The 14078-nt window shown below is 42.2% G+C and overlaps 1 protein-coding gene across 2 annotated transcripts in view; it reads right to left on the bottom strand.

Annotated features, from left to right (window-relative positions):
• The window catches only part of LOC135503040 (uncharacterized), a 31030-nt gene extending 19634 nt beyond the window's left edge, over positions 1-11396 (bottom strand). For both annotated transcript variants that reach the window (XM_064796314.1, XM_064796315.1), the window contains exon 1: positions 11310-11396. In XM_064796314.1, coding sequence (XP_064652384.1) covers positions 11310-11334 — 25 coding nt within the window. In that variant the 5' untranslated portion in view covers positions 11335-11396. The remainder of the gene's footprint in view (positions 1-11309) is intronic.
• Positions 11397-14078: the final 2682 nt, after the last annotated feature.

The following is a 14078-nucleotide window of genomic DNA, read 5'->3' as shown; positions in this document are numbered from 1 at the left end:
TTGGAAAAGTTGCCATGCCCGTGAGGATTCATAACACGAAGTTTACGTTCAACTTAACGGTAACAGACATGAAAGGTCTGGATGGAATCTGGGGAATGGACTTTTTGAACCAGTTTAAATTCGATTTGAAGTTGAGCTCGGGTACTTATGAATTCCAAGGACAGGAATATCCGTTGATCTTTGAGCGCAACAGGATACTACCCCATTCAGTTAGATTGGCTAAACCTCTGAAACTGCCACCGGGAGAGGAGACAGCTACGATAGCGCTGTTAAACAGGCCATTTCGCAACCGGCAAGAGGTTATGTTGGAGCCGAGTGTGCATTTTGTGCAGAAATATGGTGTCCTACCAGCACGGTCCGTAACAATCCAGCAACGGAAACGTATCAACACTCCAGTTCAGCTATTCAACCCGAATGATGAAGCACTTGTGATACCGGAAGGGACGGTTATAGGATATGAGTTTCCAGCAGATACTCTGAAGGCAACTAATGTTGAGCAAACGGCTTATGTAGCTGGAACCTTATCGCCTAGTGAGAACCCTGCCGCTGACAATACGTCAACTGAACCATCATCTTTTGTTGACTTAGAGCAAGATATTCCCGACCATCTATTTCAACTCTACACTTCATCGTGTAACGGTCTACACGAGCAACAGAAACGACAGCTTGCACTCCTGCTTATGAAGTATTCATCTTCATTCTCAAGTTCCCCTACGGATATTGGGTTGACTGACCTTGCCAGTCATGAGATCAATACTGGTGATGCACAACCTATCCGACTTCCGTTACGTAGGCAGGGATATAGCCGGGAACAAGAAATTGAAAAGGCTGTGGATGATGGGTTGGGGCGTGGTGTAATGGAGGACTCTGCCAGTCCCTGGGCAAGCCCCCCTGTTATAGTGACGAAGAAGGATGGAACGGCCCGCTTCTGTGTGGATTTCCGGAAGTTGAACTCCGTCACTAAAGCAGACTCCTATCCACTCCCACGATTTGATGACTGTATTGATACGCTGCATGGGAAGAAGTACTTCTGTACGTTAGATCTACAGTCGGGATATTGGCAGGTGCCACTGAAGTCTGTTGAGGATAAAGAGAAGACTGCTTTTCTCACAAAAAAAGGACTATTCCATTTTACGGTTCTTCCTTTTGGTTTGTGTAACGCTCCCGCTACGTTTGAGCGACTTATGGAAAGGGTCCTTCGTGGTCTTCAGTGGGAACGGTGCCTATTGTATCTTGACGATGTCCTTGTGTTTGGTGCCACTTTTGAGGAAACAATTTCCAACTTGGACAAAGTTCTAGCGAGATTGCAGTCGTCTAATCTCAAGATCAAACCCAGCAAGTGTTCTTTACTCCAGCCTTCTGTACAGTATTTTGGTCATGTTATTTCGGGTCTTGGCATCCACCCGTTGAAGTCTAAGCTTGGGTCTATTCAGGCTTGGCCTTCTTTGTCCTCTGTTCCTTGTCATAAGTTACGCACTGAGGTGAAGCGTTTTCTTGGTTTGGTAAGTTATTACCGCAGGTTTATTCGGAACATGAGTGACATTTCTGCGCCACTCTATGAGCTCACTAAGGCATCTAGTAATCTGATTTGGACTCCAGCCCATGAGGCCTCATTTCAACGTCTTAAGGCAGCACTTCTACACCCGCCTGTTCTTGCCTTCCCTGATGTGAAAGCTGGTAACTTTGTGCTTGACACGGATGCGTCAAATACTGGTATTGGAAGTGTTTTGAGCCAGGTCTTGGACGGAAAAGAAACTGTAATCGGCTACTATTCACGATTGCTATCTGATGCAGAGAGAAAATATTGTATTACTAAGAGGGAATTTTTAGGTGTTGTTCGGTCTGTTGAGCATTTCAAGCCCTACTTGTATGGACATCAGTTTCTCTTGCGGACGGACAACTCAGCCGTTAGTCATATGCTGACTCTTAGTGATGCTAATGAACAGATACAGAGATGGCAGTTGTTTCTCTCACAGTTTAAGTTTTCGACCATCCACCGCCCGGGAAGACACCATGTGAATGCTGATTTCATGAGCCGACTCCAGTGTGACCAATGCGGCCGACAAGAAGTGCCAGAGCCAAATCGACCTACAGGGCATATTCGCAAGTTCCACCTTAAAGAATCCACAGATGTACCATCTTGTACTCACACCAAGCAAACAGATGACAGCTTAGAAGAGGAAGTTGACAAGTTGATGCTAAGTTGCGGTGCAGTCACGACTCGTGCACAGGCAAAGAGACTTCAAGATGTACCCAAGACAAATAACTCTCCCACCACCGATGAATCAACTTCGGTTAAGCTACCCTATGATGATCTTGCCAACCTGCAACTATCTGATCCAGATATTGGTCCCATCTTACAATTGAAGCTTGACGATTCTGATTACCCTTCCTACAAAAGTATCTCTGGAGAAAGTCTCAGTGTGAAGACCTTGCGGCAACACTGGAGGCATCTCTTTGTGGATAATGGCATCTTGTATAGGAGGTTGGTAGTTCCGGACAAGCCTATGAAACACCAAATAGTCCTCCCTAGGACTCTTCGCCATAGCGTCATGGACCAATTGCACTCTGAGCCAACATCTGGTCATCTAGGGATGGTTAAGTCAATGGAGCGTGTGAAGCATCGTTTTTACTGGGTTGGATGGAGATGGGACGTTTCTCGCTTTGTTTCATACTGTGAGGCCTGTAATGTCATCAAACGCCCACACAAGAAGATACCAGTCCCTTTGACACAGCAGCTTTTCGGTGAGGCATTTGAGAGAGTGTCCATAGACCTGATCGGCCCTCTCAAGGAAACTTCAAGAGGGTATAGATACGCGGTGACGATGGAAGATAACTTCACTAAGTGGGTGGAGGCTGCTCCATTGCGGACGATGGAGACCGAGGAAGTCTGTCAGGCTGTAATAAAGGAATTTGTATCAAGGTTCGGATGCATGTATATATTACATAGTGATCGAGGAGCCCAATTTGTTTCTAAAATCTATTCCTGTCTCCTAGAGAAGCTTGGTGTTTCCCGTAGCCTCACGACGCCGTACAACCCCAAGAGCAATGGGCTTGTTGAAAACTTTAATAAGATTTTAAAGAGCATGCTGAAGACGTATGTTTATGACCATAAGGAAAGTACAGGACAATGGGATGTCATGTTGCCAATCTTTCTTATGGCGTACAGGTCATCAGTACATGGTAGTACCGGAGAGACTCCCCACTTCATGCTAACTGGACGGGAGATGAAGGTGCCGATAGACCTGCTGTACACGAAGCCGTCTGAAGACATGACGTCTGTTCCAACCTACGTCAGGCAGCTAGAAGATAGGCTCAACAAGGCATATGCTCTAGTAAGGAATAATCTGAAATCGGTTCAGCGGATTCAGAAGAAAAGATACGAGACCAATAGTCCTGAGTATAGATCACTGAAGGAGGGCAACTTTGTGTGGTACTATAACCCGAGAAAGGCGTTTAAAGGAGATAAGCACCTACCATGGAAGGGACCCTATTTGGTTAAAGATATCCAGGAGGATTTCACTGTGACCATACAGTTGAATCCAGAGGGAGAATTGTACAGGACTCATGCCGACAAGTTGCGAATAGCACGGGGTGTTGACATGGGAAAGTGGATGTGCAATGGTTAGTTGTGCGTGTGCTCGAGTTTTCGCGCATCCTTAATTCTGTATGGTTGTGTGTGTGACAGGGTTATCACTGTAATGTGTGAGAGTGACGTATTTCGGATTTTTTGACCAGGAGTAATTTCTCACCGATGGATAATTGTAGTCTGGATGGAGCTGACATGGTGTGTTTGTGTAGTGTGCTTGCGTGTATGATTGATGGGCCTGAATTCACCCTGTATGCATGATTTGTTTGTGTTGCATGTTCTCCTGTTTTGCATGTCATTCTGCCGTCTGGATGAATTCCTGGCTACCACCAGGATTAGGCTGGCGCATAAATCATACCCAGTGGGGGTATTGGTATTTTTGCCACTGTTTTCTGTTAGGAGATCTCTCCTTAAAACCTAGGGACTACTTGGTATTGCTATTTTGTGCAATCTGAAATTTTGCAGCTAGATGGTGCTTGATACATGTGAGTTCTCTACGGTTGTCATGTTTAGTCACTCTGCATTTTGCTTGAATTTTTTTCTATACTGATAGGACGCTTAGTGTACATGATGTGTGTGTGTTTTATAAGTATATAATCTGTCGCCACCTACTTTCATTTTGGATGTCGATACTGTGACACTTATTGCCAACCTGCGTGCCTTTACACTCGTTCTATTTGAGTGAACGCTATGAACTCTCTAGACTGACTGGATTGCTGCCTGTCGTCTATGATGTTACTATGATAATATACATGTAGTATATTGACCAGGTTAATTCTGCTGGTCAAACTTTCTCTTATAGTCCAGTGATAATATGGAACTAGTATGTGATTAATGAGGATGAGAATGTGATTACTCAGGATTCCAAGTTAATCAGTAGATACTGGCTTCATATATTTTGGATATTGTGTTTTGATACTGGTATTATATTTGATACTTGCTGCTTCAATTACCAGTGTCTTCTTTTGATATGAATGTACATAGTATTGGTATTTTTGTCATTGCACCAGTAGCCATGGTAGCAACATGTGTGATTTTATTTTCATGTATCTGTGGTTCTGTGTTCAATTTCTTTATTTGTGGATTTTTTTTTTCCTACCCGCATACTCGACTACTTGGTACATTTAAATACTCACACGGTTGTTCTCGGTTCGTTACTGGAATGTTCTCTTGGTCTGACAGGTATTTTGTCGCCTGCCATGTGTGTCTTGACATGGTTAATGTCGTAATTTGGTCTTATTTTCCTTTTGGGTTTTCCTTTGGTGTTCCGTGCCAGTCTTGGTCTCACGGGTGCATTGTATGCTTGTTATTTTGTCTTTGTAGGCCTTTATGATCAGTGTTAGTTGAGTGGTATGTTTCGGGCGTATGGCCGGAGCTGTCATACGCTTAGGAGGGGGGTGATGTACTGTATCACCCAGCATACCATTGCCCTTTAAGAGGTTAGAGAGACCGGCCGGTGGCGCCCCAATTTGTAATGGCTTTGCCATTGTGGCGTTTTGTAGAACTACTTGTTCTGTTACGTGCTGTGTACGTTTTTCCGACATGTTTTGATTCCGATGATTAAAACCTGTTAAACAACATCCTGCGATTCGATCTTCTCTTCAATCAGATCACGAGGCCGTTGACCAGGAGGTCAATACAAACAGCACTAGATCATGTAGATGTCAACAAGTTCACATGAACCGTATAATCCCGCATGGCGCATGTGGGGCATGCGTCTAAACCAAAGCCCCAAAATCACTTGTTTTGGTCTATTTCAGTTGTGTTTCCCCCGTCTCCCAGTCCATAATACATTTACAGTTTACAATCCCCGATCATGGCCCAACATAAGGTCATCGGTTGACTAAAGGAACACAACTGTTCAATGGATTTTTAGTTGAATGCGATCAAACTACGTCTTTTCAATCGTGGATTGTAAATTTAACCCCATGGGCCTAGGGAAGGCCCTATAACAATACTTTCGACACAGTTATTATCTCCGCTGCCTCCACCATGTTACACACAGTGCTCACTGCTGATTCTAAAATGCGCCACCTAGTCAAAACAGGACATATGTTCTTCTAGGAATAGATCTCTTTCCAGTATTTCGTCATTCCACTATCGTCATCACCTCATCATACTTTCATTGACATTACAGGCACACATCCACAGAGCACTCTTCAAATCATCTAGTGGTTATCCAACTAGGATTATAAAGGTAATTTCTTAGCCCCGCACAGTGGGTTTCAGTCTTGATAAAGGGGCACTATTGCTAGCAGCTAGGTAGGCAAGATAAAGTTAGCCGAAGTAGCCGATAGGGGTCTCTCACCCCTCAAAGTCGTCACAACTATTCAAGCTTGTACAAGGAATACATGCAGCGCTGACTCTAACAAGACCCAATGGGAATGTCGCACAGTCATCTGTCAAAAACAAGACCTATGTTGTAGTATGATCTCTTGCCAATATTTAATAATTGCACTATCGTCATCACCTCATCATACTTCATTGACATTACAGGCACACATTGACATAGACCACTGTTGCAATCAACAACACAGTCGCTATCCAAGTAGCATTATAGAGGTAATTATCATTATCATACCTCATTAGCATGTGAACCAATCGCGTCGCGTCCTTTGCGATCACGGCAAAGCCTCATGGAATAATGTCTTTCACCGTTGAATAATTTTTCATATTCCATGCCTACAACTTCAATTTCTTCATATTCCATGGCTAGAAGTTCAATACTAATATAATATCCAAGATAAAGTTACAAGAAGTAGTCAATAGGGGTCTCTCACCTCTCACTGTATGTCCACACTATTCACGCTTGTACGAGGAATACATTCAATGCTGAATCTAACAACACCCAGTGCCCTTACTCTGTATATTAGTCACTGGAAGATGGCCCATTTCACTCCTTGCTTCTACTTCACCTATAGTCTCATTGCAAACGCCTCAGTTCTATGATATCACATTCACTTTCAGCTGTCATGCAACGCAACAACTGTGCTATCTGCCATCGCACATCAACGAAGAAGTGCAGCCGCCCACATTCCACCTCACGTCTGTCCGACCAGCTGCAATCCTCGAGGACGCCCCACTGTACCACGATTTCACTACGATGTTTGACAAGAAGGAGCAGTGCGCGAGATAGGCTAATGAGCAGACTTCCCTCGCTTGAGTTTCAGAAAGAATGTTCCATATCGCGCTAAGCTGACCACTGCTGACCATGACAGGCGTGCATTGGACTGGTACAGGTTGGAACTGAACATTGAATATGCCGGTGGTGACACTTTCTGATTAGAAGTTGGTCGTGACTGATGCAGTATCCTTGGACTTGTCCACAGCATCGTTCAATCTCTGAGCTGCCTTGATTCTGTACTTACCCAAATACTAAGACCAAATGCCTCTTGACTGTGCTTTAAGAGAGACTGGCGCCATGCCTAGAGATATGACTGACCCCTATTGGCAAATTTGTATGACTTTATCTTGCCTACCTAGCTGCTGCCTATAGTCTCCCTTTAACTGCGGAACACTTCAAAGTCGATAAAATGCCATGTTCCACCTTTTAATGTGTTCAGACTGCCATTTTCAAAATAATCAAGTCAGGACACTGCCTTCTCGTCTCATAATAAATTTTGCTTTCCTCAATAATAACATTTCTTCTTCTTCAATGCTTTCATCATTCCAAACTTCTCCTCCTCTGACTTTTACAGGGGTACAGTCATGGCAATCAAAACCCAAATACTGAGACCAAATGCCTGTTGACTGTGCTTTAAGAGAGACTGGCGCCATGCCTAGTCTCTCTTAAAGCACAGTCAACAGACACCAACCCCCTCAGACTCAGAAACCACAAACGCCCAACCCTTCCTGCTACCTTAATACTTCTGGATCTCATTATGGACTTATAGTGCGATTATGGGGTTGTAACTATTTTGCTGTATATTGTCACGAGGAAAGAAAATCACGCGACCTAACGCCAACATATTTATGTAAAGTGATAATTAGAAGGTATATAGTTCAGGAAATGTTAATAAATAATCATTCCTTACCATCTTTTAGGGCATATTTAATTGTAAAAAGTATATGCCTACGTCACAGAGTCTCTGCAATGGTCATTTTTATCACAGTAGTCTCGCGCAGCCAGTCCTTCTTCACTTGTTAGTCTGGCGCAAGCCAGGCGTTCTTTGTACTAGACGTTTTCCACAACAATGTATCTGGGCCGAAGAAACACTGCGCAATATTACCTCGAGCTGGAGCTAAGAATAGATTATGCTAATGAGCATACTTCCTCATTGAGTTTTCCCAGAATGGTGCATATCGCGCGAAGCTACTTAGCCTAATACCATTAGGCCCTGTGTGGTGGCGCTGAGGCGGCCGCTGTAATCAAGAGAGTGGTTGAGTCACTCTAGAGGCTACTTGATCATGACAAATGACGGACCCAACCAAAATTGCTTACATTTTCGCATTGCTACAATAAAAGACCTAATACTGAAACCACATGTCTGTAGACTGTGCTTTAAGAGAGACCGCCAGTCTCTCTTAATGCACAATTTACAGACACCACTATACCCCCTCACACTCAGAAACCACAAACGCCCATCCCTTCCTGCTACCTTAATACTTCTGGGTACCATCATTCCTACTGTATAAACCGTAATATCGACTTCGAAAAATTACTAGGCCTACCTGGCACGGCAAATTATACAAGTAGGTACTGTCGATTATTTACCTATCTGATTTAGATGCAACGTTAACCCTTCCTATACCAACAATGAAACATAGGATTTGTACTACATGAAGTTTATTGAACATTATTATTTAACAGTATTTTATAACAAATACGTTCAAAGTTACTGGTGTCTCGTTAGAGCCATACCATTGACCAGATAGCAGCATTGTTCATGTTACATTGCAAGTAATACCAGCTATAGTTGGGATGATGCATACCTTCTACCTTAAACTACAGACTTAAACACCAAAATTGCTTACATTTTCGCATTGCTACAATGAAAGACCTAATACTGAAACCACATGTCAATTGACTGTGCTTTATGAGAGACTGGCAACATGCCTAGTCTCTCTCTTAAAGCACAGCCTAGTCTCTCTTAAAGCACAGTCAACAGACACCACTATACCCCCTCACACTCAGAAACCACAAACGCCCACCCCTTCTACCTAAAACCTTTTACCTAAAACGACAGACTTTAATTGCTCACGAGAAGACCATTGATCAATTCAGAATATCACAAGCTTTTAACTGACACAATATGTATATAGTGTATAGCAAAGAAGCTTTGTGCTTTATAATTATACATAGTCTGAAACCAGTCCGATTTGCTGTGATATCGGGTTAATTCATTGGCGAGTGTTTGCGTATCGAACATTTTTTAGTCGGGGGCTATAAATACCCCAAAGCCATATGACAGGCAGAATGTCCAGTTATGCAATAAACTAAGTTTCTTTCGAATAAACTAGGTTTATTCGCGAATAAACTAGGTTTATTCGTGAAGAAACTTAGTTTTTTGCCAAAAACTTAGTTTATTCACCAATAAACCAAGTTGTTTGCAAAAAACCTAGTTTATTCGAAAGAAACTAGGTTTATTTGAATAAATGGACCATCCGCCTCATGAAAGAACTTAGTTTATTGGGTAACCCCTACTATTGGTCAATAAACTAAGTTTCTTGCAAAAAACCTAGTTTCTTCATGAATAAACTAGGTTTATTGCCGCGAAATGTCCAGTTGATCAAATAAACTAGGTTTATTGGTATGGCAGGCAGAATGTCCAGAATATTCAATAAACTAAGTTTCTTTGTCCACAGCCTATGCTTTTCGGCGAATAAACTAGGTTTATTCAGCATCGGGGGACAAACTTATACTTTTGGTTAAACAACTAAGTTTTTTGCAAAAAACTAAGTTTCTTTCGAATAAACTAGGTTTTTGCAAACAACTTGGTTTATTGGTGTATAAACTAAGCTTTTTGCAAAAAACTAAGTTTCTTCACGAATACACCTATTTTATTCGCGAATAAACTTAGTTTTTATTAAATAACTGGACATTCCGTCTGCCATAAAGCCACGTGGTATTTGTATTTTGTCTTGTCTCTCAGTGGCATTGTTTAAAAAAAGTGTCCCTGAATTACAGGCAATGTTATTGGAAGTGGTGCCACCAAAATATCAAAGTCAGTTTTAGTGAATCTGCAGGGAAATCTCGTGCGTTTTCGGAGTTGTAGTTGAAAAAGGGGATCCAAATATCCCATTTTACCTTCTGTACCAGGGCAAAAGATGCATCTGAGCTACTTGTGCAAGCACGTACTTCCAACTGTGAGTGTAGCAGTGCAAAACTTAAAAGAGTCATAAACATTCTATACAGGAGGTGGTAAAACAGTCAAGCAGTCTTAAATTACGTAATTCAATACTCACTTGATCTCTCAATGTAAATATGTGCATGACCCATGTAGATGGAGACAAAAAATAATGATCTCAAGATTTTAACCAGATTGTTCGAAATAAAGTGTTGCAATTAATACAACCGATTTTACCCAGGCAGACAAGCCATCGCCAAACACGAAAACCGGACCGACCACAGTAAAGCCTTATCAACGCGTTTTGTCCAATCCTGATCAGATACTATACTATGTCTTTCGCTATCGTTTTAGCGCGAACTAATTATTTTGGATAACGTGTTTTGCCAATGTCCCTGTGACTGTGTGAATTTCGTGACTGAGACACACAAGGATGTAAGTTGTTGTTATGAAATTGAGCACTGGTTGGCCGGGGATAAGAACGAGGACACCCTTAGCGTCAGCGGAAAGCCAGACGTGATACTGCGCTATGAATAACTGAAAAGAGACATAAGCATTGGGTGACTAATAGTTCAGGGCAGGATACCAACAAATATCACGTCGTGCTCTTGTTTCATGTAAAATATAACGATAGTAACGTGCAAGCTGTGCTCATTTTATCCCAAACATACCTAGGCTGAGGATGATGTGTTCCAGCCTAACGCTTGGTTGACTTAGGTGGTTGTTTCCATAATAACCATGCAGTAGAAAAAATAGAAAGTAGAAAATTAGAAAAATTTAGAAAAAAAAAGTAGAAAAATTTCCGTCTTTTGACAGATTTGCGACGATTGAAACAAGATACACATTGTTCATTTGGTATTTTCATATGACAAACCCAGTGTGTCCAAAGCCTCAATTAACATGCAGCAATCGGGGAACATCTTGCATGCACCAGTTGTATACAAATAACACGCGAGCATGCATTCATGAAGCATGCATTATGACTGAATGGCGCCGCCTTTCGTTCGAAATAGAAACTATGTTTAATATGAACCAACAGTAAACGTATGGAGTTGCTTAGAAATGGCACCGGCTGAGAGTATTAGCGTCCAGCCCTATTGCTGATAGGAAATTAAGTGTCACACAGTCTGGCCTCTAGACAGGGTGGAGAAGACGTTGGATTCAACAGCAGCATATCTTTTGAAGTGAATTCGGATCGGAGCATCTTTTTGCCGGTTGGCGCAGAATTTGGTCTTGATATCATTTCAAAGTATTCTTATTGTTGGTATATGAAGTGATGTTGCAGCAAATGTGCGCTGGTATTTTTCGATAGAATGAGTGACAGAGTTGGCCCCCAATGTTGCGGCTGAAGTATTCATACAGTCCTCGCAGTGTCGAGGAAATGCTCGGATTCAACATGTTGATTGGATATAGCGATAAAAATGACAGCTTACCTCTAGTGATATCTTCCCGACCCATGCAAACGCAACACTATATTTCCTCCGGATGACATAAAACGTATTTCTTAATAATATAAAGGAAAGTATCTGGAGAAAAAAACAAGGAATATTACAAGTCATCCTCCATATAGCAGGCCTCGGATCGTAACTGAAATGTACCCATCCCTCATTGACATTTGACTAGTACACGGGCTCGTGGTGGTCAGAAAGTCGTTTTCCTAATAAAAGGCTAAAATCAATAAAAAACATTTTATCACAATGTCACACGTCGATCTGGCCAATGGGGGTGTCAACCTCAACGACAAGTTGACGTCGCCTCTCCGTCGACATGCATCTTATAGAATGGAAGTAATTCGCCAACTTGCACATGCGAAATTAAATCATCAGAGTTGCTGCGCTAGTTACTAAATTCATCAAAACTTGCTGCATGTTTGAAATATTTCAATTTAATACAGACCGACCTGAGGATTGGACGTAGGGTAATGCATATTTGCCGTAGTGGAGGGCCTTTTGGAATCGTTCAGTCGTTAGGAACGATAGAATGGCCTGCTGTGCAAGGTAATTTTACCTATCATGATCAATCCCCTCATGCCCATCTTTGATGGGTCTGCAGCCAGCAACTAACTCCACCCCATGGTGGCTATGAATACGTGTTGCTTACTATTTGCCCCCGAACATTTTTCGAGCAGTCATGAAATAATGCGCCTCATTAAGGCAATCTAAACGTGGTGACTTACTGGTACGAATGTTATGTACGGGTGAATTCTATTGCATTCCTCTTTAGTATGACAGAGTGAAACGAGAATGGCGTAACTCTGAAATGAAGAAAAATAATCAGCAACACAAAGATAAAATTTATCTACGTTCGATATAACATGTATAAGGTAGAATGGGTTGATTGATATCCCCATGCATCAAACAATAATAGCTGCGCTTACACCACGAAATATTGGTGGACCAATTGCACGTACACCACCACATTGCCGCGACAAATTGGTTCGGCAATCCATTGCCGATACAAATTGCCGGGCGAGTTTGTCCCACCAAGCTTGATGGTCCAAATTCGCCCGGCTTGTTAAAAGCTCGGCTTTGTCGTGGTGTACGCGCAAATGGATCGGCAATTAGCTAGTTAGATGGTTCGGCTCAAGGCGGCGTTTTCGAAATGGCGCTTTCTGCTTATTGTTTGCGCGCCATCTGTAGCCGGATTTTATAACTAGCTGCAGCGCTGGTGTACGCGCTTGGTGGATTTTCGATGGTGCGGCATTGGTTCGCGAACCAAGATTGGTGGTCCATTTTCAGGTGGTGTACGGCTAATGCAAGGGCTACAAATAAACCGAGGCTTCAAATACCCCATTCTATCCTATTTTCATCCCGCTCAGCTACGATGGGGTTGCATCTAAACTTCTCATTCAATAAACAGCCTCTGATCACAAATATCTAAAGGGAATATGTAGGTAGTCGTTTCAAACAGAACCTACTTAATCACAAGCACGATGATATCAGACCTCCCATTCCTAAGGAATGGTCACGTCAAACATATGCAGAAATGACCATTCCTTGGTGGCTTGAGTCTCGGAGAAGGGGTGGATAACGAAATTTATGTTATTTATGCTATTTTCCACATGTCCGTCGTGGATCATTAACTTTGATGTGGAGGCGCAGTCGTTTTTTTTCGATCAGTATGCACCGTTTCGAACGAGAACCATCTGAAGTTAATATATAATTCAAACTTTTTCTCAAAACGTGACATTGTCTTAAATTTCGAAAACGCCAACTCCCTCGATCATCTTTGCACACCTATTGCCGGTTCGTCATGCAAAAAGCGTTATTATTAAAATATTTCGAGAGCATAGGACATTTTGCTAGAATTGATAGACACTTACAAATATACCGAAGACAGATAATACTGTCACAAAACAAGATACACATCTTGAGAACATCATATTTTCTTCGTTGTCAGTAAGAACTTTGAGTTTCTTGAGTAGAGCACAACCGAAGGCAAATATCATGCCGTCAATGGCACTCTGAAATGGCAAGATAAGTACATGTATATGTACAGTTATTTTCATCATGATATTTTCATGGGTATTTAGTAAAGTCAAATGAAAGAGTCGGTCTTTCTAAATGTCAAAATCATGGGCAAAGGCTCCCTAGAAATCATCAAAGACGTGTTTTCGACCATGATTTTGACCGAAAGAAATTCAAGAAGTGTCATTTTGAACCCCGCCTCTTCCCACAGGCATAACACCTGCACGCAGCGTCTCGGTGACCGTTATGGACATTGCAGTTTTTTACGAGCATTCTTCAATCGGGGGGGGGGGGGGGGGGGGGGTTGGGGTAAATAGAAAATAACGCAACTTTTTGCGCTAAATGGAGCAAAAAAAATCCTTAAGTTATTGGTGGATAGAATTCATTACCGTGCAAAAAACATTATCAGAGGTTATCAACCCTGGATGTCACGTCGTGATGGAGGCGACGATAATCCCATACGACTGGCACTGAAGATCGTTTCGCGAGGCCTCAATCCGCCATAAGTGCATTATACATGTTATAAACCAAATAACTTTACTCACGAATCTGTCCAGCTGCAGCCGGAACATCCACTCCCTAACAGAGTTTTTTCCAAGCACGAACAATGTCCTGACAGGCAGTAACAAAAATATCTTCTCACTTGCGGCCTGGAAAGATAAGGTTTATGAGTAACACAAACAACGCAAATGAAAAACTAACTTTTTGTAGTTTTTGCGTCGTATAATACATTTA

This window comes from Lineus longissimus, chromosome 19, assembly GCF_910592395.1.
Source record: "Lineus longissimus chromosome 19, tnLinLong1.2, whole genome shotgun sequence".
NCBI classification, from domain to species: Eukaryota; Metazoa; Nemertea; class Pilidiophora; order Heteronemertea; family Lineidae; genus Lineus; species Lineus longissimus.
This window is presented reverse-complemented; position numbering and strand designations above follow the sequence as displayed.